This window comes from Sinohyriopsis cumingii, chromosome 16 (genome assembly GCF_028554795.1).
Source record: "Sinohyriopsis cumingii isolate HCF-2022 chromosome 16, ASM2855479v2, whole genome shotgun sequence".
Taxonomy (NCBI): Eukaryota; Metazoa; Mollusca; class Bivalvia; order Unionida; family Unionidae; genus Sinohyriopsis; species Sinohyriopsis cumingii.
Genome location: NC_142976.1, coordinates 69,096,227 through 69,123,434, shown reverse-complemented (window position 1 = coordinate 69,123,434; position 27,208 = coordinate 69,096,227). Strand labels below are relative to the sequence as shown.

The following is a 27,208-nucleotide window of genomic DNA, read 5'->3' as shown; positions in this document are numbered from 1 at the left end:
TCCAGTACCGTGACGTTACCTCACCTGTTCCATTCCTATTAAACCCAACTTTCCCTTGTCCGTAAACAGTCCCAATATTCCCTATGTTAAATTCCCATTGTCCGTAAACAGCCCCAGGGTGATCTGAAAAACCTTGTTCGTAAACAGCCCCATTTGGGGTCTGTAATGCATTTTCCCATTGTCCGTATAAGCACCCCCCCCCCAAAAAAAAAAAAATTTAAAAGGTATAAATCTGTATTGTTTACCTAAAGTGTAAAAAATCAAAATAAGTTTAACTTAAAAATTACACGTACCATCATCCATACACTATAAACCAGAAGGGAAAATTAAGCATCATATGTCACAAGAAACAACGTCTATCATTTTCTAGTATTTAAAAAATAGTACATTTTATGCGAATCCAGTGCTTTGAACAATAAATAAAAATAAATAAATAAATAAATAAATATTTTTATTTTTATGCATAACAGTTATCTGGCAAGTATTTATGCGATAGTCCGGATTCGTAACAATGTGCCACAGATATCCGGGGCAGCGTTCTGCCCATAAACGTTAGTTTCACACGACCTTCACATTCGAAATCAGATGGTCTGATGCAAGAATTGAGTGGCAACTATCATCATAAAGAAAACGATCCGAGATTTTGATTTTTAAAAGCAGATTAACTTCCGTTTAATATAAGTTGTTTTACATGTGAGAGAAAATGGCGGATGACGAATTGGTAAGTTACAATGAACTGTAATCGAGATATAGGGTCTATGCAATGGTCAATATGGCGACTTCGGCAACTCACGTGGATCCGAAAGCGAAAAGTTTCAAATTAGCAAGTACTTCAAAACGTGGCTATTTTTCTCATTTTGATATTTAGAGTGTGAATTCTGCCTAGTTGAGATCAGCGATTTATGTGATCAGGAATCATAACATGTATGTCAAACAAATAATCTTGGTGGTGGTGGGTGGGGCTGGTTAAGGGCTACACACTATCACAGGTGCTCGACGCGAGCTTAATTTTCAAAAATAAAATAAGAATACCGTGAAGGAAAAAACAATAATACAGAGTGACAAAATTTCTTCAGATACCCCCATTACCCGTTCTGACATAGGACCCTGTCTATCATGCTATAAAAGAGACAAGGTAGGTAACTTCCAAATAGTCCTACGTGTAAGACATATCTCATGTTATTTATGTTTTAGTGCTACTTCTTACTATCCAAATAAAAGCATGTTCCAGTGTCGGGTGACATCTGAACAAGTAGTCAGTTTCAGGAATATTTCACACACTTCGCAGCCCATATGGACACTCTCCACAAATTAATATGTAATTAATATACTTACTGTGCTGTTTTTATCCAGGTTGAATCAAAATCTGACACTAGCAAATGGACGCATTTTCATGTCCCACTGGCATACATTTGAATTTGTTGAAATGAGATGGTAGTCGAGGTACGCTGAAGTAGGTTCATATGCTGGATATATTTTGCTTACAATTCCAATAGGAATATTTTTATTTGTTTCGTTAAAGAATAATATTTCAAATTAACCTGATTTCGGCTTTCCCAGCCTTCATCGCTTTCCAGCAAACTGAAACATAGGCCAATGAAACTTGAAAACAGGTCCATTTCTTTTGTGAGAATTTGAATTTATTAGAGAAAAGACAGAGTAAGTAATGTTTGACTAAAATATTATGACTGTACTTTGCAGAAAAGCATCATTATTGGTTGCTAGTTGTGTGAGATATTCCTGAAAATTTGACTTTCGGTATGATTTTAGTCTACATCAAAACACAGCGCCAATAATTAGGCAATAAGACCCTGATGCCCAAAACATAAATATCAGTATCGAGGTCTCACATGTAGGACTAGTTAAGAACTACACGCTATCACAGGTGCTCAATGTAAGTTTAATTTTCAAAAATATAAAAAAAGAATTATGTGAAGGGAAAAATATAATAGTGACATAATTTTTTCAGATTACCCCCATTACCCATTCTGACATTCGACCCTGTCGATATTACTATAAAAGAGACAAGGGAAGTAGCTTCCCAAAACTTCATTCCATGCCAGGTGCTCTATCACCTTCTGCTATTTCCGACTCAGAAGGCAAGCGACCATAATCTATACAGAAATCTCGGAAACACGTAATTACGCATACTTTGATGCAAATTTTTGATCTAAGACACAGAAAATCACCCACGCTGGAGTCCTCTGTACGTACATTTTTGTTGCAAACAGGAATGTTTTGAGGCACAGTAAATATGTTCTAATCACTATAAAAAATGAAACAACAATTTTATTTAAGTTCGTTGCTGACTTACTTTGATCAAAGGTTGTTGGCTTGCTTTGATGAAGGTGCATGTGTTATTGCTGCTGCAACATTAAATAATTGTAGAACATTGAACCATTCTTTTTATTTGCTTGGTATATATTGGTGCTTCAAAAGATAATCAGTTTTCTTTGAAGATGCAGGAAAACTATTTATTTTTTTTTAATTGCTGTCCTCCGGTCAACTGTTGTCATTTCCCTTACTCGCTTTCAGAGGTGGGCAATTGTGGCTAGTTAGTTGCATGGCTATTTTGGTTATATTACAGCATACAGTACCAAGGCCAGACACCAGCATAAGTGGATTATGATTTAACAGTGCACTGTTGGGGTGGTTTGTCAGTATGAAACAAGGATTTATTTATGTAAGAATAGATTTCGGTGCATTTTTACATCCAAGTTTGCCAGGACCTGTCATGGTGCCTTTGTTTCTTCACTCCAAAGTCGACTGTATATACAGTTTTTATCAGCCAAAATTAAATAGCTATATGCTAGTGGTGTAAAAAATATGGAAAATTAAACTTGATGGTAACTACTGGTTCTTCTAATCTGCAAAGTTCCACATTTTCTAGGGATGAGATATCTTGAGACCACCTACTTGCTAGGTAGTCATAAAATCATTGAACTGCACACTGACAGATGCCTTTACAACTCTACTTCAAGAGTGTAGAGATTTCCAGACTTTGCAGTCATAGCTGTGATTGTGTTGGTGTCACCAGTGACATCCATGACATGCAAGAGAGGCTTCAGTGTGCAGAACAAAATCAGACTAAGGGTAGGTCCAGAATAAAACATGAGACCTTAACACAATTGATGCGAGTCAAAGAAGAGGGACCTTGTGTAAAGGAATACGATCCAAAGCCAAGCATCAGAAATTTTTTGAAATGTGACATAGACAAAAGTGAACTATGTTGTAGTTGTTGTTAGGTTTAATGCCATTTTCAGCACACGATAGGCTATACATGGTGGACAGTATTAATGGTGGAGGAAGAACTCGGGGAAAACCCCGGAAAGAACTACCGACCCACGAGAAGCTATTGGCAAGCTTTCTCATATACCCACATTAGCCAGATCTGATACTTGAACCCACACAGACAGAGGTGAGATGGCAGTGATCCATAACGGAGAGCGCTTTAGACCACTCGGCCACTCGGGGGCCCCTGTATATTGTAGTTAATGAATATGATATTTGTACATGATATCAGTTTTAATGCATATTTTTTTTTTTTATAGAATATTAAATGAGAGATCAGTGGTAGATGCAAATTTAAGTTCCTACCTATGATTAACTCGATTCAACTTTAGGAATCCTGTTCAATAGAATAATTATACATTTGTCATCTTAATTCCACACAGATTAAATACACATTAGAACTCATTTTTAAAACATCCAGTCTATGTGGCAAATGTGTTAACATTGAAATACGAGTGGCTCAAAAGATAACATTATGAACCAGATGCACGGGCCTTGCTCAAAGAATATTTTTTTAGATGCATGCCCAGGGCAGATGACTTTAAAAAAATCACAATCCATGCCTGATATTCTACATGTCGACTCCAGTTTCCATATGCCTAAAATTTCCCCTTTCTTAAATATTTGTCAAACAGTATTGCAATTGCTACATTTCAAATATAAAGTCAGTAGTGTCCAATGGGGGTTTTGAAGGTAATGCTAGTGTCAGTTTAGAGACTAGATGGTTCTGGTGCATACATGCCAACCATTACACTTTTGACGTAATCATTGCGCTTTTTTCACTAAATTACGCCTTACGCATAAACTTATATGGATTACGCTTTTTCGGTATATCCACCTTCCAAAAGAATTGTTTGTTTTTTTCGTTTTTATTAACATCCCATTAATCCCACAGACCGTATATTAGAAAAATAGGTAACTACAATACAAGAGTATGCTTGTCCGTGCACTTTCCCAACAGTATTATGTTCTGCTATTACCCAGAAACAAGCTGGTTCTACTTTCAAACTTTCAACCTCATATTGTAACAAGATAACTGGGTGGGATATTTCGGATTAACAACAGAACACGTTTTGACGACACAGATATGGTTTAATGTGGCGATTTATATGAGTAGTGGATTATGAAGATGTGTGCGTATTTATAATCCAAATATTGGATCTATTTAACATAAAAATGCACAGTTTCAAAGATGGAAAAAATATACAAATAAATTAGTTCAGTAACCCTAAAACACAGGATAAATGATTTCACAAATGATTCAGTAATGGAAAGATGAATATAGTTCACTCAAAAAGTAAACGATGTAAGTCTTTACACATAGTAAAAAATGTATTCGCTCAGGTAGCGAAATTATGTCACTAAACACAAGGACGGATATACAATCTATCCTTCCAGTCCTGAATAATACACTGGGTCTTACTAACCCAAAATTAGCATACAGCTAATAAAATACATGTGTGGAGATGCACTCTGTCACCCGTGCACCATATCCGCTCCACATCTCCGAAGAATCAATTTCACAACTGATATAGACTCCAGACCCTCGGAATACTATGATCACTCGGAACATTAGACCCTCCGGACCCCCTGGTCCTTTGACGGCTCTACAGCTGGGTCACCTTAGTCACTCTGGACACTCTGGACGCTAGACATTAGACGCTCCGGCACCTTAAACGCTCCGGACACACGGACGTTTCTACACTCTGACAACATCGGACACCCCGGATATTCCTACTCTCAGACAACACCGGACACCCCAGATATTCCTACCATCAAAAACAGCTGAAAATATACCCGATACAGTGTACTAAACTTGATACAGACATAACGTAAGGACGTTATACATGGTAAGTTATAAAGATTATATTATTATGGCAATTACAAAAACAGAGGTTCAATATAAAACCTAACCCTGCTCGATAAGACAGTAGTAAAGAATTCTTTTATAAAAAAAAATGTAGCTTTACATTACCAACATAAATCCTGTTGCAACACGAATAAAAAGAAATGCACGCATTATGCTGTATAAAGGAAACTATATAACAAACATGCAAAGGTAAATATGGTAATACACTAGTTATCACTTAAGACCGAAAAATTACCTAACCCTACAGCAGGAGTTGTGCGAATCCTTTTAGCAGGCCGCTTGCTGACAAAACCATTAGTATTGTAAAGGTCCTTTACATGCAGTAACGTATTTATACCTCTGGAATTTTCGTTTTGCCTTATCGAAGGCACCTTGCACGTGTGGCATAGGACGAATCGTACTCACGATTTCAAAATACATAGACCATATATATAATCACTATCGGGTATCGTTGTACAGCGAAAAGAAACGAAACCCGAGTACATGTATTTAATGAACAACATTTACACCATTCCGTGACACATATTCTATTTATAGCAGCTGTATGGCTTAGTGAGGAGAGAACAGACTAGTTTTTTAATTTTTACTCGCATATTCTTTTTTCTACTAAAATTTAGTACAGAACCAGTCTTTAGGTATTTGGCACTGAAAAGTACAATTTATTTTAGTCGATGCTTGTATGAGAGCAAAAATATCTCCTTTCAAATAATTTCACAGCTGGATTAGAAAAAGGCCAAAAATAAATGAAAAATAAAATAACAGAATCCTCCAAAGAGGAGGACACAAGGGCAGCATCACGTGATGTCTATTGCAGGCTGTGTGGAAATAATTTTGCTATTTGGCTCTAAAAGTCTTCAGATGTGTTCTTTTCGATGTTTGTGTTAGAGCACATATATTTTTTCAAAGAATTTCACAGGTGGATCAGAAAAAGACAAGTAAAAACAAATTTTTCAAAGATGAATACATTAATGGCAAAATACATCGTTCCATTCTCGGGCACATGGGCTTGTATTATTGCTTAAAATTGACCTGTCATACATGTACTAAATAGTACATGTATGACAGGTCAGTTTCAAGCAATGATACGAGTCCCTGTATTCTAGGGCAGCATCGTGCTCATTGCAGTCTGTGCGGAAACGATTTTAATATTGGGCATGGTGGTAAATTTGATGTGGAGAAACACTTGAAAACAAAGAAACACATCGAATTAGCTCGTCTTACGAATTCCAGTACTAAGGTAACTTCTTATCTACAGCAGAACTAAAGTGCGGACATGAATATTATAAATGCAGAGGTGTTATTTACTGAGTTCTTAATAGAAAGATAATGAAGATCTTGTTATTGGTGCAGAAGCAGGAGAATTCATAGAACACAATTCTACTCTGGCTGTGAATGTGTTTTATGATAATGTTAGAGAGTATTATGCTACGGCCTGTGATTGCATGTTCCAGAAATTCCCCTATGAAGATGAAGTGCTTTTAAATGCTTCAGTTGCTGATGTAAATGAGAGAGAGTCAAAAAGCTTCAAAAGTGTTCGATTCTTTGTCAAGAGATATCCTTTCCTATTACCATCCTTGTCTACCTTGGATCATCTGGAAGGAGAATTCCTGAAGTATGAACTTGGGATTCTACCTGACAATATACGGTACTTAATGCAGATAGAGTTGATGTGCAGTGGCACCTTATTTCCTAGCTAAAAGACACAATCACTGGAAGATATAAATTTCCATTTCTTTATCAGGTTATGAAAGGAATATTGGTTCTTTACCATTCTAATGCTGACTGTGAGAGATTGTTCAGTATTGTTAACAAAAATAAAACTGAATTCAGATCCAGGCTCAGTAACCCAGTACTTTGCGCTCTGCTGGTGTGCAAAACATTCATGGTCTCAGCTGGTATAAAGTGTTTTAAAATGCAACATGAAAATCTGTTGCTTTCGAAAGCTAAAAGTGCTACATATGAAACCTTGAAGCAGTAATGGATGTTAAAAGACGAGAGGGGCAAATAAATCATTGTTTATTGAAATTTTAGCATGTTATATATGTGGATATATATCTGCTTGGATTGCTGTTTTTGTCCACTTGGATTACACTTTTTCCTTGTCAGGGGTTGGCATGTATGCTGTTCAAACTTCTACTGGATCCCCCTCCCATTTTTTAAAAATTTTTCTTTCCTCCCATGTTTTAAAATTTTTGGCTGGCATGTATCACAGAGTAAAACTATTTTAAGCCATGAGTTCTGAAATTATTTTGTGGGCTTTGCTCAAGCTGATTGCTTCCTAAATCAGCTTTAGATATGAATGACACTTGAACACTGTTATGCCACTTTAAATGATTATACTTTGACCTAAAATTCAAGTTTAGCTTGTTACTGGAATAGCTAAAGGCCAGACTTAGGCAAAGAGGCATGAAACCAGTGCAACTAATAAACAGTTCATCCTTATCATCGTAACTATATTGTAATAAGGATTGCCCCTCCATTTGAATCTGACATACTTCAAAGATCCCATGTTATGTTAAAAGTGCAGTTGAGTACCTGTTATCGATTTGGCAAATATTAATAAATGATGTCCTATTTTGTTGTAATGGTGTCTAAATTAAATTCGTGTTGACTTTAATAAAAGTGATGAATGTACATGTACAGCAGTCACCCCTATTGCAGCAGGGAAGTGGCCTTTCTAGAGGGGGATGACAAATGCAAATAGTAAATACATATGAAGAAAGTCACAAGTACATTTAATTCTAAAACATTTAATGTTTTCATTAAAAAATCACATGCATTTTTGAAATAAATGTAAAACAAACTGTTTCATCATTTTCAAAAGAATGTTATGAATAACCATTGATATAGTTTTAAAACTGTCTTTATAATTATGTTACAGATTACATCATCTGTCACTTTGTTGGCAACAGTCTAAAAAAACAAATGAGTCTCGTCACAATTAAAAATATCCTTGCTGTCATATCCCCTACATATATTGTTTAATCTTTTGTTCCACTCTTCAACAACTTCATTATCAACATCAGCTGGTTCTCCACTAAGGACAGAACACTTAATATTGTGTCGCACTTGAAATCTGTGTAACCATCCGTTACTTGCGTTAGAGTCGTCATATCCCAATTCAACTGACAAAATTGTTGCTTTTTCTTGTCTATCAAATTAGGATACAAACATCTCCTGGCTCAAACAATCTTCCTTTCTCTGGAAACAAGTCACCCCACCCCCATCAATCCAACAGGCATTGATAAAACTGTTAGTAGCAAGATATGACACTGATGCAGAATGCTTTGTCACTGACTTTCTTACACACTAGCAATACATCATAACACTGATGCAGAATGTTTTGTCACTGACTTAGACAATAGCAAGACATGACACTGATGCAGAATGTTTTGTCGCTGACTTAGTAGCAAGACATCATGACAGTGATGCAGAATGCTTTGTCATTGATTTAGACATTAGCAAGACATCATGACTGATGCAGAATGCTGTCATCGATTTAGACATTAGCAAGACATCATGACACTGATGCACAATGTTTTGTCACTGACTTAGTAGCAAGACATCATGACACTGATGCAGAATGCTTTGTTATTGACTTAGACATTAGCAAGACATCATGACACTGATGCACAATGTTTTGCCACTGACTTAGTAGCAAGATGTCATGACACTGATGCAGAATGTTTTGTCACTGACTTAAGTAGCAAGACATCATGACACTGATGCAGAATGCTTTGTTATTGACTTAGACATTAGCAAGACATCATGACACTGATGCAGAATGTTTTGCCACTGACTTAGACAGTAGCAAGACATCATGACACTGATGCAGAATGCTTTGTCACTGACTTTCTTTGGAGCATAATACTCATTTTGTCAGCCACTGTGTGGAAATAAGTAAAAACAATTTAATACAAGATGAAAGTCAGCATGTGTTAACTGTTAATTAATTTGCACTAAATAAATATTATAATTCGTTTTGGTTCTAGCTTCCTTTTGATCCTTCACTGAAGAAAAAAAAGAAGAAGAAAAAGGCCACATTTGACCCTGATGCATTAGAGGCAGTAGATGGGGAACCTTCAGAACCAGATACAGGAAAAGGAAGTGACAACACCACAGAAAAATACAGTAAAACATCAGATGAAAAAGTTAATGATGAACCAGAACCAGACACAGAAAAAGACAAACAAGATGAAGGTATATCTTTCATTTGCAGGAATTTGCGTTGCGATTTTTGCTACTTTACTGCTTATTCTCCCCTTACCCTTCAAAGCCTTCTTGAAGAGGAATTATCCACAAAGAAGCATATTAGTTTTGACTGCCGTGTAGTTCAGGTATGCATGTCAATAGTGTTTTCAGGTTTGAAATAGGGTTATTCTCATTAGTGCAGTTGAGGTTTACGATATTCTGCTTAGAAATTTCTTGAATACAAAAGTTTATTAGAAGCAATGGAATCTTGCTGGAAATGTTAAAACTGAAACACAAGTACTAAATCAAGAAGTGAAATGTAATTATTATCCTTGTGTTTTCATTTTCTTTGTGTCAGTTCTGTAGACAACAAGGTGCTGGATTTTTTAAAATACCAAAAAGAGACTAAATGAGGTGATGAAAATCAATCATTGATTCTATTGACCTGTGTGTTACATATTTCACTGTAGTCTTGGTCATGAAATTTAGGCTGGCCAAAACTGTATCGTGTGACAGCAAAATTTAGACTTTGCCTTACTGATCAGTGTCACTGGCATATTGACACTAGAGATTTCGACTACTACACTTATAGTTTTTTTATACTGAAACCCAGGTTTCAGTTTTTAGGAGGCAGAGGTTTTTGCGTTTTCATTGTAAAACCCAATTAGAACTCTAGTATTTTGTCTTTTGCAGACTTTTCATTAGATTTTTCGGGCATGAGAAAGAAGAAGAAGAAAAAGAAGCCATTTGATTTAGAAGAAATGAAAGAAACTTTGCCAGTGAGTATCTTTCTGTGTGTGTGTGCCTGTTGAGTAAGATGTTTCATCAAAAGAACCATAGCATGGAATATGAACATAAACCATGATTGTAATTAGGTGCTTTACAAATTCTTGGGACATCTTTGAAGTTTTTATGTTAAAAGAATGAACAAGAGTAACTGCTTATTTAATCTGTCATTTAAAAAAACTGGTCATATCCCCACTTTTTCTCTCAAAATTGCATTACTGGAGACTCTTGTTAAATGGAGTTAAAATGACCATTCATTTTAGATCGTTACAGAATTTGTACACGTTTTATAAAATATCTGTTTAAGTACTTGTAATGTTTTGGTGTGTTCTTTTATATTTTAACATCCCATTGTTTTTATGATTCTTGCACAATCTTCAGAAGAGCAATGAAGAACAAAGACCACCCAATTTACTTCATTCACAGTATGGACCGCTCTGGTGGTTAGAGGGTCCATCTTGGATGCGAGAGGTCGTGGGTTCGAACCCCAACCAAGTCATACCAAAGACTTATAAAAATGGTACTGGCAGCTGCCTCGCGTGTTGCTCAGCATTAAGAGGTTAGTATTAGGACTAGTTGGCCTGGTGTCAAGATAATGTGACTGGGTGGGACATCATGCTACATGTCTGCTGCATTATGCCCCAGTGGTAGACATCACTATAAACTGTCACATAGACATCATAGTGATATAACTGAAAATGTTTTATAGCTACGTTAAAAATTAAGGTATGTTAAAAATCCAAATCACTCACAGTCACACTCATTCTCAATGTCATGATTATTGTGGTGGGCGATACATGCATTCTATATTAAATATCATCCAGAATGGTATATTTCTGGCTAAAACTGTATTTTTTATCATTCCACTACCATTTTGTCACATAATGTTGTGATATTGGCACATGCCAATGATTTCACTGAGGTATCAGTTTCAACTCTCCCTGATATTGTAATATTTTATCCTATCCTTGAAAATAATATTTTTTTTACCAGATTGTAGAGCCCTTTAGTGGTTAAAACATAATCTTGGGTTTTCAGGGACATTAGTCAGACCTGGTTCACCTGTCAAAACTTTGAATAACATTGGTGAAAGAAAAAAAATGTAACTCCAGACTTGAAAACCATGCTAGAAATGTACTCATGCAGCCCTTTGATTTGTCATTTTCCAGCAGGATTTTGAGTAGTTTTATGATATTGGGGCAAGTGGTCACATTTTGACGACATTGGGGCCAGTGGTTAATTTGATGACATTGGGGTCAATTGTCAGAGTGTGATGACATTGGGGCCAATGGTTAGAGTTTGTTGACATTGGGGCTGATGGTCAAATACACACAATGTATAGAGATCATGTGGAACTGTTTTTTATATATAAAAATTCTCTAGGACGTGGCTGATGCAAAAGAAAGTGAAGAAATTCCCCCGGAAGCTGAGGAGACCATTGGTGCACCAGCTGATGACATAGACCTAGATCTGCCCATGAAGAAGAAGAAGAAAAAGAAAAAGGCTGTAGATATTGATGAACTGGTTGGTGAAGAAGAAAAGGCAGCAGAAGATGGTAAGATTGATGTCTAAACTAGTGAATGGTGAGACAAAGTTATCACATTCCTGCTGGTATTGCTTGTGGCAACAGCACAGCAGTGTTGTCAGGCATTTGGAAGTCATGATTATTCCACACTCAGATTAAATTTTAGTTCATATTAAGTTGGTAGCATGAGATACCAGAGTTTCCAGTCTTGTTTTCTGATATACTAGGATTTTCAGTCTTCTACTCTGATACACTAGGGTAATCAGTCTTGTACTATGATACACTTGGGTATTCAGTCTTCTACTCTGATACACTATGGTTTTCAGTTTTGTATCCTGATATACTAGTTTCCAGTACCATGATATACTAGTTTCCAGTCTTGGACAATGACATACTAGTTTCCAGTATTGTATCCTGATATACTAGTTTCCAGTATTGTACCCTGATATACTAGTTTCCTATCTTGGACCATGATATACAAGTTTCCAGTCATGGACCATGATATACTAGTTTCCTATCTTGGACCTTGATATAATATTTTCTAGGTCAGATTTTTTTAATACCTCACTTATAAGATGACACCTGCTCTGCAGTAATAACTATTTTTTATATAAATAAAATATGTTGACTTATATATGGTACCCAGTTGTACAAAGGATAACAATGGGCTTGTCAAAGGCATTCAGCACATTGCCATGACTATTGGTACTGGGGACTACACAGAGCTTGTCAAAGGCAGTCAGTACCTTATGGAGACAAGTGGTTCAGGGGCAACAAGGGGCTTGTCAGAGGCAATCAGCACCTTTTCCTTACTAGTGGTTCTGGGAACAACACTGGGCTTGTGAAAGTAATATATGGTTTATATAATTTTCAGTATTCAAGATGAAACTTGGAGTCAGTATTACTATATGCATGAAGTTTGTACCATTTGAGGATTCCCATCTTTCCTACATAAGCAGAAAGCTACATTATCAAAATGGTGTTTGCAGGTGTGATGCCACATTTTATGGAACACTTCTTTTTTATATACCTTGTAACTTGCTATCCCGAGTTTACAAGACTTTAAGCTAGTTTCTAACAGTAACTCGTCTACACTATCCTTGATTGATGTGTAGAAGTATGATTTGTGATTTGTTTCAAAAAAATTTCAAGGCATTTATTATCTTGTCAACACCCCTTTAAATGGGCAGCATTCAAACTAAAAAATTAGTTGTACATTCAAACTAAAAAATTAGTTGTACATTTTGGATGGATTAGTGCATGTTCTCATGGGCTTGCACAGTTTCAAGGTAATTACTACAGATACATCATTACAGTTCCTTAAGTGACCCATTGCAAGCTGCCACCCATCAGATGTACACTTTTCTGGCCTCCAAGAAGTATTTCATTCATCATTGTCTTGATTGAGACTGGCAGACAAACCAATTTTACTTAACTGCTTGCTGACTTGTTATATCACTTTAGTAGTAAATGTCATTTGGCAAAGAGGCAAGCCCACATTTTTTATTAACCTAAAACTTAAACATAAAATACAGTTTACTGACTATTATTCATGGGTAAGAATTTGGGGGGATTTGATGATTGCCAAATGGCAACCGTCCCACAATTAGAGGTAAGTCCATCATTGAAATATAGATGAATATGTAATTGTCTGCCAAACCACAAAATGTGATTCACACAAAAAAAAAATAATTCATATTATGTTTAATTTAATGTTATATTCATAGCTTTGTGCTATGACCATTAATATGCAGGCTGTGTTGGCATTGGTTTGTCCACACTTCATAAATGCATAAAACAGGATCATTTGCTGTACTAAAGCATGTCTTACTACTTGATTTTGGGGATGGACTTTTGGTGCTCAAATAGTGATCAGTTTTCTTTATTTTCCTAATTACTAATACATATTTAGTGTTAGAGTACATTGAAAAGTCTCAAAGATAATGAGGTTATGTTTTTTCCTGAGAGTACAAATAGAAAGTCCTGTATAGTGCATGCACCATGCTACAGGTCATGTACAGATTTTATCGTCATTGAAGGGGGTGAAAGATTCATTGATATAAGCATCCATTTCATTTACCATCTCAACAGTAAGCCTTTTGCCTGCTTAACCATAAAAAAAATTATGACTGGAATTCACTTGATTGCAAAACTTTTTGTTCAGTAAGTGATCACCCCCATTTTTGTCAGATATGTACTTTTTGGTCAGTAAACACTGTTCAGTTATAGCATCATAAAGCATATAGCTTTTGATTGTGAATATATAACGTTTAGTTTTGATTATGTGACAAGTTTGGTTGTAGCTAGTGACTTGATTTTTCAATAAAAGTTGAGGCCTTGATATGATTTTTATTTTCATCTAATTATCATGTGCCTTGCAATTCCTATAAACTATTCTAGGAACCATTAAATGGATGAAAAAGTAAACATTGATTAGGCTGACATGTTAGGTTGAGCATCGAAAAGTTATGGGCATTGACTCTTTGAATAACTTTGAGGCCTTGGGGAAATTATTATTGTCATCTAATTATCATACATGTATACTTTGCAATTCCTGTGAACCATCAAAAGGTTTGAAAAGGTAAAGGTTGATAACTTTTTCTAAGAGTTAAAAATATGCATATATCGGCATTTTATTATATTTTGGCTCAAAATGTTGAAGATAACTTTTAATTTTGTTTGTGTTTTTTTACAGAGGATGTGGCAGACAATTCCTCTAAGAGGGAAGATAGATTAGAAGGCGGGTGCATGGATGGGAAGACCTGGTTCGGTTCTGACAGAGATTACACCTATGATGAGGTTATTAATTTTTATATATATTTTTCCTCCGTGCCTACATTAACAGCAAACAGGTCAAAGCCAGAGACCATCCTTGGTTCCCAAAACAGGGAGAACGTGAGCAACTTTCAGAGAGGCTTGATAAATTTGTAAACATCATCTTCATCATCTTTAGCATAGATGCTGCCATGACACATGATTCAGTGAATTGTGGAAAATATTTAAGAATTCACGTGCTTAGAGGCCAGTGATGTATGAGAACACCTTTAAATTAGTTTAAAGTTGTGCGTATGAAAAATGTACTTTGTGCAGTTTACAATTTTTTTCAGCTGTTCATCCTTGAAGTGCTTGTCATGACACAAGTCATGTCAGTATAAATATCATAGCACTTGTTGCTTGTAACTGTTTACACATTTGAGTTCTTCAGCTTGACATGAATGGTTGTTAAACTTAATCTGATTGGTACATTGGGCCCCAGAACAAGTATTCTGTTGCAGTTTGAAACATGCTTCAAGAAGTTTACCAATGTGTGTTTATAATACAGACTTCCAAGAAATCCCAAAATGGTGAGGGGTGGCCATACTAAAGGGGTACATTTGAACACAAACTTGTTGGTGCCAATGATTTTAGCAGTTAAAAGAGGGTGGCTGATGGGGGTGTGGGTGTGAGCACAAAATGTGTGGAAGAATGAATTTTTTTATGTGAAGTTGATGTCCAGAAAAGTTTGGTTGCCTTGGATTCATCCAAGTTTGTAAGAATTAAATGTCATCTTCAAGTTGTTTTTTGTGTGTCCATATTCACAATGGACTCATAGTCCTTGGCCTACAAGCATCATACACAAAGGAACTAATCTCAAAAATGGGAATCAGTCTACCAGAAGGATGGTGGTTGCTGGTGACGCAGCTTTCAAATTCTTTGAAATTCGTAGTTTATTGTCTTCTCCACTTGATGATACCAGAAATATAAATGAATGTGGCATTCCTGGGAATATAGATTTAAATTAAATTGAGGTTCATCCAAAACAAAACTAATCATCATTAAGTGTAATAGTTTTTTTAAAGAGTTCAGTTGTAAAACATTTTTTTTACAAGAATGTGATTTTGGAAGTAATTGTTAACGTTCTTTTATTTCAGTTACTGAAACGGGTGTTTGATATCATACGAGAAAAAAATCCAGATATGGTAACAGGTGAAAAGAAGAAAATTGTCATGAGGCCACCACAGGTTCTCAGAGCTGGTGCTAGGAAAACGTCTTTTGCAAATTTTTCAGAAATTTGTCGAATGTAAGTTACGTTATACTTCATCTCCATTCAGTTTTTTCGAAAACTGGATATTTGACTCGTGCTAGGACCAAATACATGCTTCAGTAGGAAGACTGAGATTTCATTCGCAGACATATACACTAATGCAGAATACAATGTTCAGAGCCTGCAGCATGGATAGAATAAGTGGTGTGTTATGAGTTCTTTTAATTTCTCAAAAGTTCAGATTTTTTAAATTGCTTTTTATTCATTCAATTCCATCAGTGAATAATTTAAATTAGTTCACATAAAAAAATAGTTTTGTTTTAAGTAATATGATTCAAAGGATATGTCAGGTGAGAAACTTTATACATTTCTCTTGCAGCATAAGTATTTGCATATTTTTTCCTTCATTTTAGGTTGCATAGACAGCCCAAGCATGTCTTGGCATTTTTGTTGGCTGAATTGGGAACAAGGTGAGCATAATATTTCTCCAACCATTTTTTGTCTTGCCTTGTAATGGTGAGAGACATAGGTATTACTTTTCCATTGGAAATAGTGAGAGTGGTGTCAGCAGTTGTAAGGTTCATTATTTAAGTTTTCTTAACTAACCTGGCCATAAGAACATGAGCTTATGGTATAGCCAAGCATCCATTGTGTGCTGTACATGTTTCATCATATGCATCCGTCAGTTAACATTTGTTTGTAGCCATTTTGGGGGCCATATTTTTGATTCAGTATCAGTCACCCTTGGAATATGGGTTTATTGCAGCAGAATCTTGGATGAGTGTGATAATGAGCAAGATAAATGCATATTCATGAGTTAATTTTGTATCTGTTTGATTATCTTTGTTTTCATTCTGAAGGCCATGTTTCTGATCCGGTTTTGAACACTTGGAAGTTATGCTTATATGATTATGCCCTTGAATGAGTGGGATACAAGCATACTAATGAGTATGATAATGGGTGGGATACAAGCACACTAATGAGTATGATAATGAGTGAGATACAAGCATACTAATGTATATGATACAGATTATGATACAAGCATACTAATGAGTATGATAATGAGTGGGATATAGGCATACTAATGAGTGGGATACAAGCCTACTACTGAGTATGATATTGAGTGGGATATAGGAATACTAATGAGTATGATAATGAGTGGGATACAAGCATACTAATGAGTTTTATAATGAGTGGAATATAGGCACACTAATGAGTATGATAATGGGTGGGATACAAGCACACTAATGAGTATGATAATGAGTGGGATACAAGCATACTAATGTATATGATACAGAGTATGATACAAGCATACTAATGAGTATGATAATGAGTGGGATATAGGCATACTAATGAGTATGGTAATGAGTGGGATACAAGCATACTAATGAGTGGAATACAAGCACACTAATGAGTTTTATAATGAGTGGAATATAAGCACACTAATGAGTTTTATAATCAGTGGAATACAAGCACGCTAATGAGTATGATAATGAGTGGGATACAAGCATACTAATGTATATGATACAGACTATGATACATGCATACTAATGAGTATGATAATTAGTGGGATATATGCATACTAATGAGTATGATAATGAGTGGGATATAGGCATACTAATGAGTATGATAATGAGTGGGATACAAGCATACTAATGAGTATGATAAAAAGTGGGATATAGGCATACTAATGAGTATGATAATGAGTGGGATAAAAGCATGCTAATGAGTTTTATAATGAGTGGAATACAAGTACACTAAAGAGTATGATAATGAGTGGGATACAAACATACTAATGTATATGATACAGAGTATGATACATACTAATGATTATGATGATGAGTGGAATATATGCATACTAATGAGTGGGATACAAGCATACTAATGAGTTTTATAATGAGTGGAATACAAGTACACTAATGAGTTTTATAATGAGTGGAATATAAGCACACTAATGAGTTTTATAATGAGTGGAATACAGGCACACTAATGAGTATGATAATGAGTGGGATATAGGCATACTAATGAGTATGATAATGAGTGGGATACAAGCCTACTACTGAGTATGATAATGAATGGGATACAACCATACTAATGAGTATGATAATGAGTGGGATATAAGCAATGCTAATGAATATGATGAGTGGGATACAATCGTGCTAATGAGTATGATAAAGAGTGGGGTACAAGCATACAAATGAATATGATGAGTGGGATATAAACATACTAATGAGTGGGATACAATCATGCTAATGAGTATGATAAGAGTGGGATACAAGCATACTAATGAGCATGATAATGAGTGGGATATATGCATGATAATGAGTATGATAATGAGTGGGATACAAGCATACTAATGAGTTAGATAAAAAGTGGGATACAAGCATACTAATGAGTATGATAATGAGTGGGATACAAGCATAAAAATGAGTATGATAAAGAGTGGGATACAAGCATACTAATGAGTATGATAAAAAGTGGGATACAAGCATAATAATGAATATGATAAAGAGTGGGATACAAGCATACTAATGAGTATGATAGTGAGTGGGATACAAGCATATTAATGAGGTGATCTAGCATCAGATTGACTGAGCTTGTAGTAAATAAAAAGACAGGTTGTTATCACTATAGAGGCTGGATTTCTGACCTGATTTTAATTAGGCTTGAAACATGCGTAAATCATTAAGATCTCAGATAAATCTGACAAGGAGTGAGATCCACATTTATTATTTAGGTGATTGTGAATTTTATTGGCTGAGCATGTTATCATGGTGGAAACCATATTGTTTAAACTGATATTGATGGCTTATATCTGCAAGATCATGGATTATTGATAATGACCAAGATCCATGCATGTTTATAAAGTGATCTTGTATCGGTTTGACTGACTTTGCTACCATTATACTTGACAAAAAGCTGGCATAATGAAGCAAGGGAAGTAACCAATGTTCAGGACTATTCAGATGGGGGTGGGGTAATTTGAAGAGGGTTCTTCCCCCTTGGAAAAAGTAAAATAATTTTAAATATGGGACAAAAAGTCGAGTAAAACAAGTTATGCAAATTTACAAAATAATATAGCTTAGGAATTGAATAATCGGTTAAAACAGATGAAAATATATAAATTTAAAATATAACTTAAAACGAGTAAAGGAAAGGTGGTAAGCAAATTTATATTTTATATGCAGTATACTCTAGATTGTCTGAAGTCTTAGGAACAAGAGGAAAACTTCAGATAATACTGTTATTCAAATAACCAAAGGTCATGAAGGTGCACAAGTGTGTGTAAAGTTAAATGTTTCACTTCCTATTATAGCAGTATTTATTTTAGCTCTTCTCAGTTTCGTATTTTAACATTAGTGACGTATTCCACATTTGGGAAAAAATTGTAAAGGCATGTTTGCATATTCTATATTAATTTTGGCACTGATACATTCTGAAATTTTTTTAACTGAGTAACATAAATTGGATTATTATCAGAAAAAGTGCACAAGATTTTAATTGCTGTCTTTTTTATTTTTTCTAGTGGTTCTGTAGATGGAAATAATCAATTGATTATCAAAGGAAAGTTCAACCAAAAACAGATAGAAAACGTTTTAAGAAGATATATAAGTAAGTACAGGTATTTTGTGTTTAACACATTTGTTTTGTATCCCATCCATAAGAAGTGCTCTGGATTTGTAGGAAGACTTTCAATATCAGTTTGAATTCGAATATGGAGTTGAAATTGACACGGTGCTTGCTTTTAAGGAGTCAACAGTCTTGTAAAGGATAAAAATTTGAAATAAATGTTTTTCACACTTTTTTATTTTTGTTTTTAAATATTATTGTAAAGGTGATTTGACTAATTGAAAGTTCCTTCCATGTACATGTAAATTGTACTTGTCGTAGATCTGAGAGCTTATGGGATGGCCGATTGTACATTTTCTGATATCTGTGTCTATTAGTGTGTTATTGTTATCATTTCTCTTCTTAAACTACTTGGAGAATTGTCACAAAATGGTCTAAATAAAAATAATGTTGCTCAGACATCCAGTATCACCACCAAACAGCCATCTTGAAAGTCTTGTCACTACTTCTCTTGAATTGATCATTATACAAGCATAGGATTTTCATAATTTCATTAACCCTAGAGAATCTTTTCATTTTCACCTGAAATTTGAGTAGGAAACGCATTTTGGGGGCTACTTCTGAAAACATCCAAATACATCCGCTTGTAAGAGACTTTCATTTCGCCAGATGCATGGTTGTCTTTGGTTATTACATTCATGCATGGCAGAAGGGTAAAAGTTGGAGGATTTTTATGCTTATTGGACCCATCATTTTCATGTCCTGGTCTCTGTTTACTCCAAAATCCCCAGCTTATCCTACTTTTTCCATAGGTTCATCTGTCTGTGTACGACCGCTCTGATGGCCTAGTGGTTAGAGCGTCTGCCCTGGATGCGGGAGGTCGTGGGTTCGAACCCCGGCTGAGTCATACCAGAGACTTCTAAAAATGTTACTTACAGCTGCCTCTCTTGGTGCTCAGCATTAAGAGGTTATTGTTAGGACTGGTTGGCCTGGTGTCAGAATTATGTGACTGGGTGGGACATCACACTACATGTCTGCGGCATGATGCCCCAGTGCTAGACATCACTTTAAACTGCCACAGTAGCGATATGACTGGAAAATTGTTAAAGCTACGTACAAAATCTAAATCACACACTTTCTGTGTACATTTCAGACCAGTCTGCCTTAATAGACCTCAGAACAAAAACTCTTATTTTTATTTAAGACCACAAAATCCAAATTTCGATTCCAACAGTTGATAGGTTCTTGGTGTAAAAAAATTGTGTTCTAAAAAATGTTTTTCCCTCTATTTTGTAATGCAAGAATAAAATCCAGATTTTTGGTATCATTGTAGAACTACGTCTGTCTACTTTTTTCAAATACCACCCACTTTGGTGTATCTTAAATGACCTAGACACTACAGAGCTCGGAAATAGTGTACAACCTCATAGCGGATAAATGTAGCACATGGGGTTAATGAGTTAACAAGGTTTTTGAAAATTTCTTACAAACTATCAAGGAGTGGTTGATTTTTGTAATTTATGTGCAGTATTGATGCACAAATGATCAGATACACCGGGAATATTCCAATTTGGTGATGTCCTCAAAATTCTTCCATTAAAAGACTTTTGATGTCTGTTTTATTCCTAAATGAAATTTGTTCTGATTTAATATTCGTTATGACCACTATGGCAGTCATCTTGAACGTTTGTAATCATTTTTCCAGCAGAACAGAAAGTCATATTGACTTTTCACCATATGACTTCTTATGCAGTGTAGTTGGTCCTAAATAAAAATGGACATTAATTAGGATGGCACAGGTGCCATCATCAAATTTGCTGGAATTGAATTTCCACATGAATATGGTCTAGTATGGCCACCATTGCAGCCATTTAAAAAAATCTTGAATTGGCTCATTTTACCACGGGAGTCGGATGTTTTATCAGTAAAATACAGCAAAATCTGACAGCATGAAATCACCTTATTGGTAATATAAATGTTCATTCATATAAGGTGATTTCATGTTGTCAGAGATTTTGCTATACTTTATTGATAAAACATATACTCCTGTGGTTTTAAAACTCCAATACTAAGGTAACTTGTAACTTTTTTAAAGCAGAACTAATAAATGCAGAGGTGTTATTTACCAAGTTCTTAATAGAACACGGACTAGAGCAGTAGAAGGCTACGTTGGTCCTTTGTTCAAACGGGTGTTTCCTGATTCCAAAATTGCAGAAATTTAGAAAAGAGTTGCACGACGAACTTAATATGTAGACAAGTGTGCTATTTAAGTTGAAAATTGTATTTATGAAACTAATACAGCTATATGTTTGCAACTGATATGGTAAGCAAATGGTAAGTTCATAGTAAATAATTAAATATTAAGTGGGAGCCCCTTACAGTGAGAGGGTTCCTTAATACACTTGGAGTTTTCTTGAGTAGCAATATTTACCTAAATTTCAGTATTTTGTCAATGACCAAAAATGTTTCCTCTGGGAACAAAATGTACATCCTTCTTTCAAGAAAGACGCTTCATCTAATCTAAGCAGTTGGACAGGCATTTGGTAGATAGAGAAAAATGTAATTCTTCTATATTTAATTTGTCTGGCGGAAACATTTTTCCATGAATTATAATTGAACTTGTCATTTGATTAACTTGAGAAATAATTTGATGTAAATTGATGTGAAGAATATTTTATGTCAGCTATACTTGAACATTTGAATTGCATATGCTGTACAAGTTCTTGTGTTAAAAATTCCTTTTTATAGATGTTAGGTATATAATACATGTACTTATATATAAGGTCTCTTAAGAATCAAGGGTCCTGCATCAAGTAAGCATGAAATGCTAAGAAAACGTGGTGTTCTTCTTATCAGTGCTTTCACATGATACACCTTTACCTTTATGAACACATCATGATCGGGCATCAGTTGCACAACAGCATGTATATATGGAATACACATCATTGGTCTGGCATCAGTTGCACAGCAACATGTATATATGGAATACACATCATTGGATCTGGAGACTTTACTAGAAGTCACAACTCTATAGTGTGAAACCAAGTAACAGAAAAGATGGTTTATTAACATAGGGCTTTATAATGTCTGGTTGGCCCTAAATGAAAATCTTGCTGATCTGATATCCAATATGGTCACTATGGAAGCCATCTTGAAAACTTTGTTCTTGCTCTTTCTCCTAAATGAAAGGTCACATCAGCATAGGGTTTTCGTTAGATGACTTCTTATGGAATATCTTAATTGCTCCATCTCCTGGATGAATGGTCATATACATGTGGAATTTTCACCAAAAGATTCATGATTTTATGTGGTCCTAAGTGGAGAACAGTGATGTACAAGAACTCCCACAATTAATTGAAAGTCACACATATAAAAATGTGCTCAGTGAAGTATACAATTTTTACTTAACTGTTCTTGTTACGACACGTTTTTCAGGTAGGCAACTGTTTACACATCTGGGTTCTTCAGGCATGACATGAATGGCTGCTAAACTAAATTTGGTTGGCACATTGTGTCCTGGAACAAGCATTATGGCGTAGTTTGAACCATCAAGGACATTCTGCAAATGCTTGTTTCAAATATGGGGTACCTAGAAAACTCAAAATGTTTTATTCCCGGTGTGGTTCATTATGTTTTCGTTTGGCAAATACTGGCTGATGATAGTGATTATGACAATAAATTTTGAAGTTATGAAGTATATCAGATTATCGGAGCTGGGAAAGTGTTAATGAAGATACCAGTGAGTGATTTTGAGCCCGAAAATGGTGTTATATACGAGTCAGATGTGCATGTTATGGGATGGACAAAAATACATGGCATGGTGGTCAATATCTTTTTCAGGAGTATTTTGAAATTAAATGTAGAAAGGGCAGAATAATGAACGTAATTCAAATACAGACATTTTGACAGTAGAATGCAATTTTCATTATATTTTTTTCCAATCAATTTAGCCCTGCAGGTCATATAGTACAAAACCATATATCCATATCAGGGTTAAGATAAACTAAATAAATAAGGAAGAAAAAAATTAAATTTAGAAGGAAAGATATTTATTTGAATACCTCTGCATGAGCAGACCTTGCCATTGATGGACTAAGAACCCTAGGGTATGGTGGCTAAAGTGAGTTAAATGGAGCCACCATTAAATGGCCCAAAATGTTGAAAAAAACTCACTGACAAACAACAGGTAGTCTGTTTGAAAGTATATTTTCTTCTTCATGTCATTGATGAGAATTGCATATAAATACATGATAAGTATATGTCAATCTGTAATCTGCATACTGGAATTTCAACCAGCATGTCAACATACATAAAAGGGAACCACCTATCTTCCAAAGATGGCGAAACCATTATGTTCATATGTACATCGATATGCGGCACAGGTGTATCGTTTCACCCCTGGTCATGAAAATCTTTTTCTTACTCATGAAGATCAGGGATGGTTTGAACACTAAGCAATTAGTAAGAAAAAATGGCCTTATCTGGGATTCTTTTAAATTCTTTTTGCTCAGTAGAGAATCCGTCCCTTTCAGGGATCATTGTTTTCATATTTGGTAGAAGTACATTTTTTGTGTGTAACTAGTTCGTATATTTTAATATAGTAAAACATTACTGCTTGATTGATTATGATAAAAAATTGATTGATGCAATTTCATGAAAATTTGGTGATGTAATTTTCAAAATAGAAATAAACATTCAAAAGTTCCTTTCTTCTTATTTTGTGCCAATAAATCTTGCAACAAAGTTGTGGGAAATAACCTTTGTGGCCAAAGTTCTTTTAATAACAACTTGCAAATATATAAAAGTAGCGAGTTCTAATATCCTTCTATTTATCTGTCATCAATTAATAATTATAGAATATTTTTAAAAGAATGCAAAATGAAACCAAGCATTGTTACGGTGTCAACAATGTTTGAAGCTCTTAAGAATGAAGTTGAGATTTAAAAAAAAATTGCAGTAAAGAGTTCAGGACTTCAACTCCAGACATCCTATTGATAGTGCTGATTTGTAACTGATCATATTGCAATAACAATCATATATGGTTTTCTGTGCACAATAATTTAACATAGCACTCTGGGAAGATTTTCATTTTTTTTTTCCTTGTGTGCTTGTATGTTTGCACACAGTACAACCTATTTGATTCCAGGATTCAAAAGAAGAAAAAATATTCATGCATATTCCATTACATTTTCAGAGGAATATGTCACATGCCATACATGCAAGTCTCCAGACACAATGCTTCAAAAAGAAGAGCGTCTTTTCTTCCTTCAGTGTGAAACCTGTGGTTCGCGGTGTTCAGTCCAGAGCATCAAATCTGGTTTCCAGGCTGTCACTGGAAGGAGGGCTGCCCTTAGGGCTCAGTGAGGGACAACAGCTGTTCATTATAGGACAATTAAATTCAAAAGAATTATCACCCTTTTATGTACATTTTGTATTGACTGGGTCATTATCTACAGTTCTTTATAAACAGTTTGTGGTGCAGGTATAATTTGGAACTTTATTATTTGACACCTACAGTATTTATTAATTAGTAAATAATTGTGTACCACATGTCCCATTCAAAGAATAAGTGAAAATTCTCATAAAGCACAGAAAAAGGAAATAAAATTTGCAAATATAGAACGGACATACATATATTATTTCTCAGTGATCTGAACGTATGTGGAAAATACATTTTCAATAATGATTGCAACCATTCATTTTCAATTCATATCAAATGTGGGAGTGTTGATAATTAGCTTGTACATCAGTAAAGTTGTACGTTGTATGGCTGAACACCTAGCAATGCTTAATCTTTCCATTCAGGAAAGACTTAGCACTGTGTTTATGAATTGACTTCTTTGTTGGATTTACTTGTTTTCTTGGATTGTTACAAACCATGAATTTAACAACCCAGTAAGCAGTGACTCTTCTTTGGCAACAGCAGGACTTGAAGATGATCAACAAATTTATGTACTGACAAAAAATGTAATATTTTGCAAAATATGAAAATTAAGCCCCCAGAGAATGAAAATTAATACCCATAAAAATAACAGAATTCACATTAATCTGATGGATTAGTATGATAGAATAATAAAACAACCAATACAGTATAAACCTAAAAAATCTGTCGATCTTTCTCTTCTTATTTGAATTTACATTGAACATAGAGAGGAAATGGAGTAAAAGACAGAGAATTATCAAAACCATCTGATAAAAGTCATTTCAGTTTATATGCTTACGAAGTATAAGATTTTTATGTTAATAAAGTTTCATACATAAGGCAGTCCTTGTGTTCATGTTATTATACCTATTCTAGAACTGAAAATTTAGGTGTGAAATTCACTCTTATATTTACAGTAAAAAGGGAGGGGGAAGACTTCTGAAAAAATGTTCAGTGTGGTTTCCTTCATATCCTGATTTGGCGCAACTCAAAATTTTTAAGATTGATGCATCTGATGTATTTTTTATGCTTCCTGGGGAGTTGGATCAAATATGTAATACTGGATATAAGTATGTTTCTTATGCAGATACATTACCCGATCCTAATACGTTAAAAGTGTAAACATTACCTTGCAGATACAGCCATTCCCAAGCTGATTCTTAGCAATAAAAGTGCAAATATTTCATCTCGCCACCATGGTGTTAGACAAGAAAGATATACCTTGACAAGGATTTAATGCTAAATTCCATCCATGGTAAAGTTGCCCCTTAGAATGCACACTTGTTTTGGAGGTCTTACAAAACCGTTGTGTAGTTGTGCCTTTTCCACATTTGGAGCATTTCTGTGCAATTTTCTCACACATGGAAGTATACTCCAACTGAATTTCTAACTATTTCACTCTTTATTCTCTCTAAGATAAAAAATTCCCTTTTTATCTTCTTTTGTTTTAGTCTTTTGAGATGTATATTGGTCTTATTACCTGCCCAACAGTTTAGTATTGTGTTAAATATAAGTGTGACCTGGTATAAATTGTATTCAGTGATTATCCAGTATTACATGCCAAAATGTAATTTTATAACTATTTTGTTACTGCTCTGGTGGTCTAGTTGTTAGAGCATCTGCCTCGGATGCGGGAGGTCATGGATTCGATCCCTGGCCAAGTCATACCAAAGACTTGCGAAAATGGTACTAACAGCTGCCTTGCTTGGCGCTTAGCGTTAAGAGGTTATTGTTAGGACTGGTCGGCCTGGTGTCAGGATAATGTGACTGGGTGGGACATCATGCTACATGTCTGGGGCATGATGCCCCATGTTATACATCACTATAAACTGTCACACTGCAGACATCGTGGCGATATGACTGAAACATTGTTAAAGCTACGTTAAAAATCCATATCACAGATACATATTACCTATTTCTGTTAGCCATTAACTTCTTTTAGTATATTCAGGTGATTCTTTACTGACCACGTGTACATGCTATAATTTTGCTTTATGAAGACCTTTCTTACATTTTGCTGTATTATGAAATTTATCCTTAAAATACGGACTTATGGAATAAAAGCAAAAACTATGGAAATATGATTGTTGTAGGTAAACCCTGGAAAATTGGCTTGTCTGTGTTTGATTGTCATCCAGGTTTTATATTATATTTAGTCGAGTTTGTCAGGGAAACAGACTATTTTCATCAGGGTATCAGAAAACTGGTCAAACTGGTGGGGGGGGGCAAAATCAATTGCCTTGCTGAGAAAGTCTTCCACTTTCAACTCATCTGGCCCATAAATCATGTTTTTCTTCCTGGTTCAACTCATCTGGCCCATATATCATGTTTTTACGACTTCTTGAGAACTTGTTAAAATATTTGAAGTTCAGTTTTTTAATTAAAATAAATCCTATTTTATTCCAGGTTATATACAGTAAAGGTTGAATTACAATCCATATTTATTCATCCACTGAAAAACATTCAGTCTTTTAGACATGCAGTCCTTTTTACAAAGTGTTCGACAAAGGCAGATTGACGAATCCCACA

General features: G+C 35.1%; 1 protein-coding gene across 1 annotated transcript; it reads left to right on the top strand.

The window, feature by feature from the left end:
• The first annotated feature begins 553 nt into the window (after positions 1-553).
• On the top strand, positions 554-25,518 carry LOC149780730 (eukaryotic translation initiation factor 2 subunit 2-like). The gene is made up of 9 exons (XM_089937779.1): positions 554-721; positions 9,154-9,361; positions 10,046-10,131; positions 11,522-11,693; positions 14,359-14,462; positions 15,575-15,723; positions 16,101-16,157; positions 19,214-19,299; positions 24,452-25,518. Exons 1-9 carry the CDS (start codon positions 704-706, stop codon positions 24,619-24,621), a joined length of 1,050 nt encoding a protein of 349 aa, XP_089793905.1. The 5' UTR covers positions 554-703; the 3' UTR covers positions 24,622-25,518.
• The last annotated feature ends 1,690 nt before the right edge of the window (positions 25,519-27,208 follow it).

What these genes read in the sequence shown, in the direction of transcription:
- LOC149780730 (XM_089937779.1), top strand. An exon ending in AAAAGACAAACAAGATGAAG is followed by an intron (nt 9,362 to 10,045) that starts GTATATCTTTCA and finishes TGTCTTTTGCAG; the next exon opens with ACTTTTCATTAGATTTTTCG. An exon ending in TTGGCTGAATTGGGAACAAG is followed by an intron (nt 16,158 to 19,213) that starts GTGAGCATAATA and finishes TATTTTTTCTAG; the next exon opens with TGGTTCTGTAGATGGAAATA.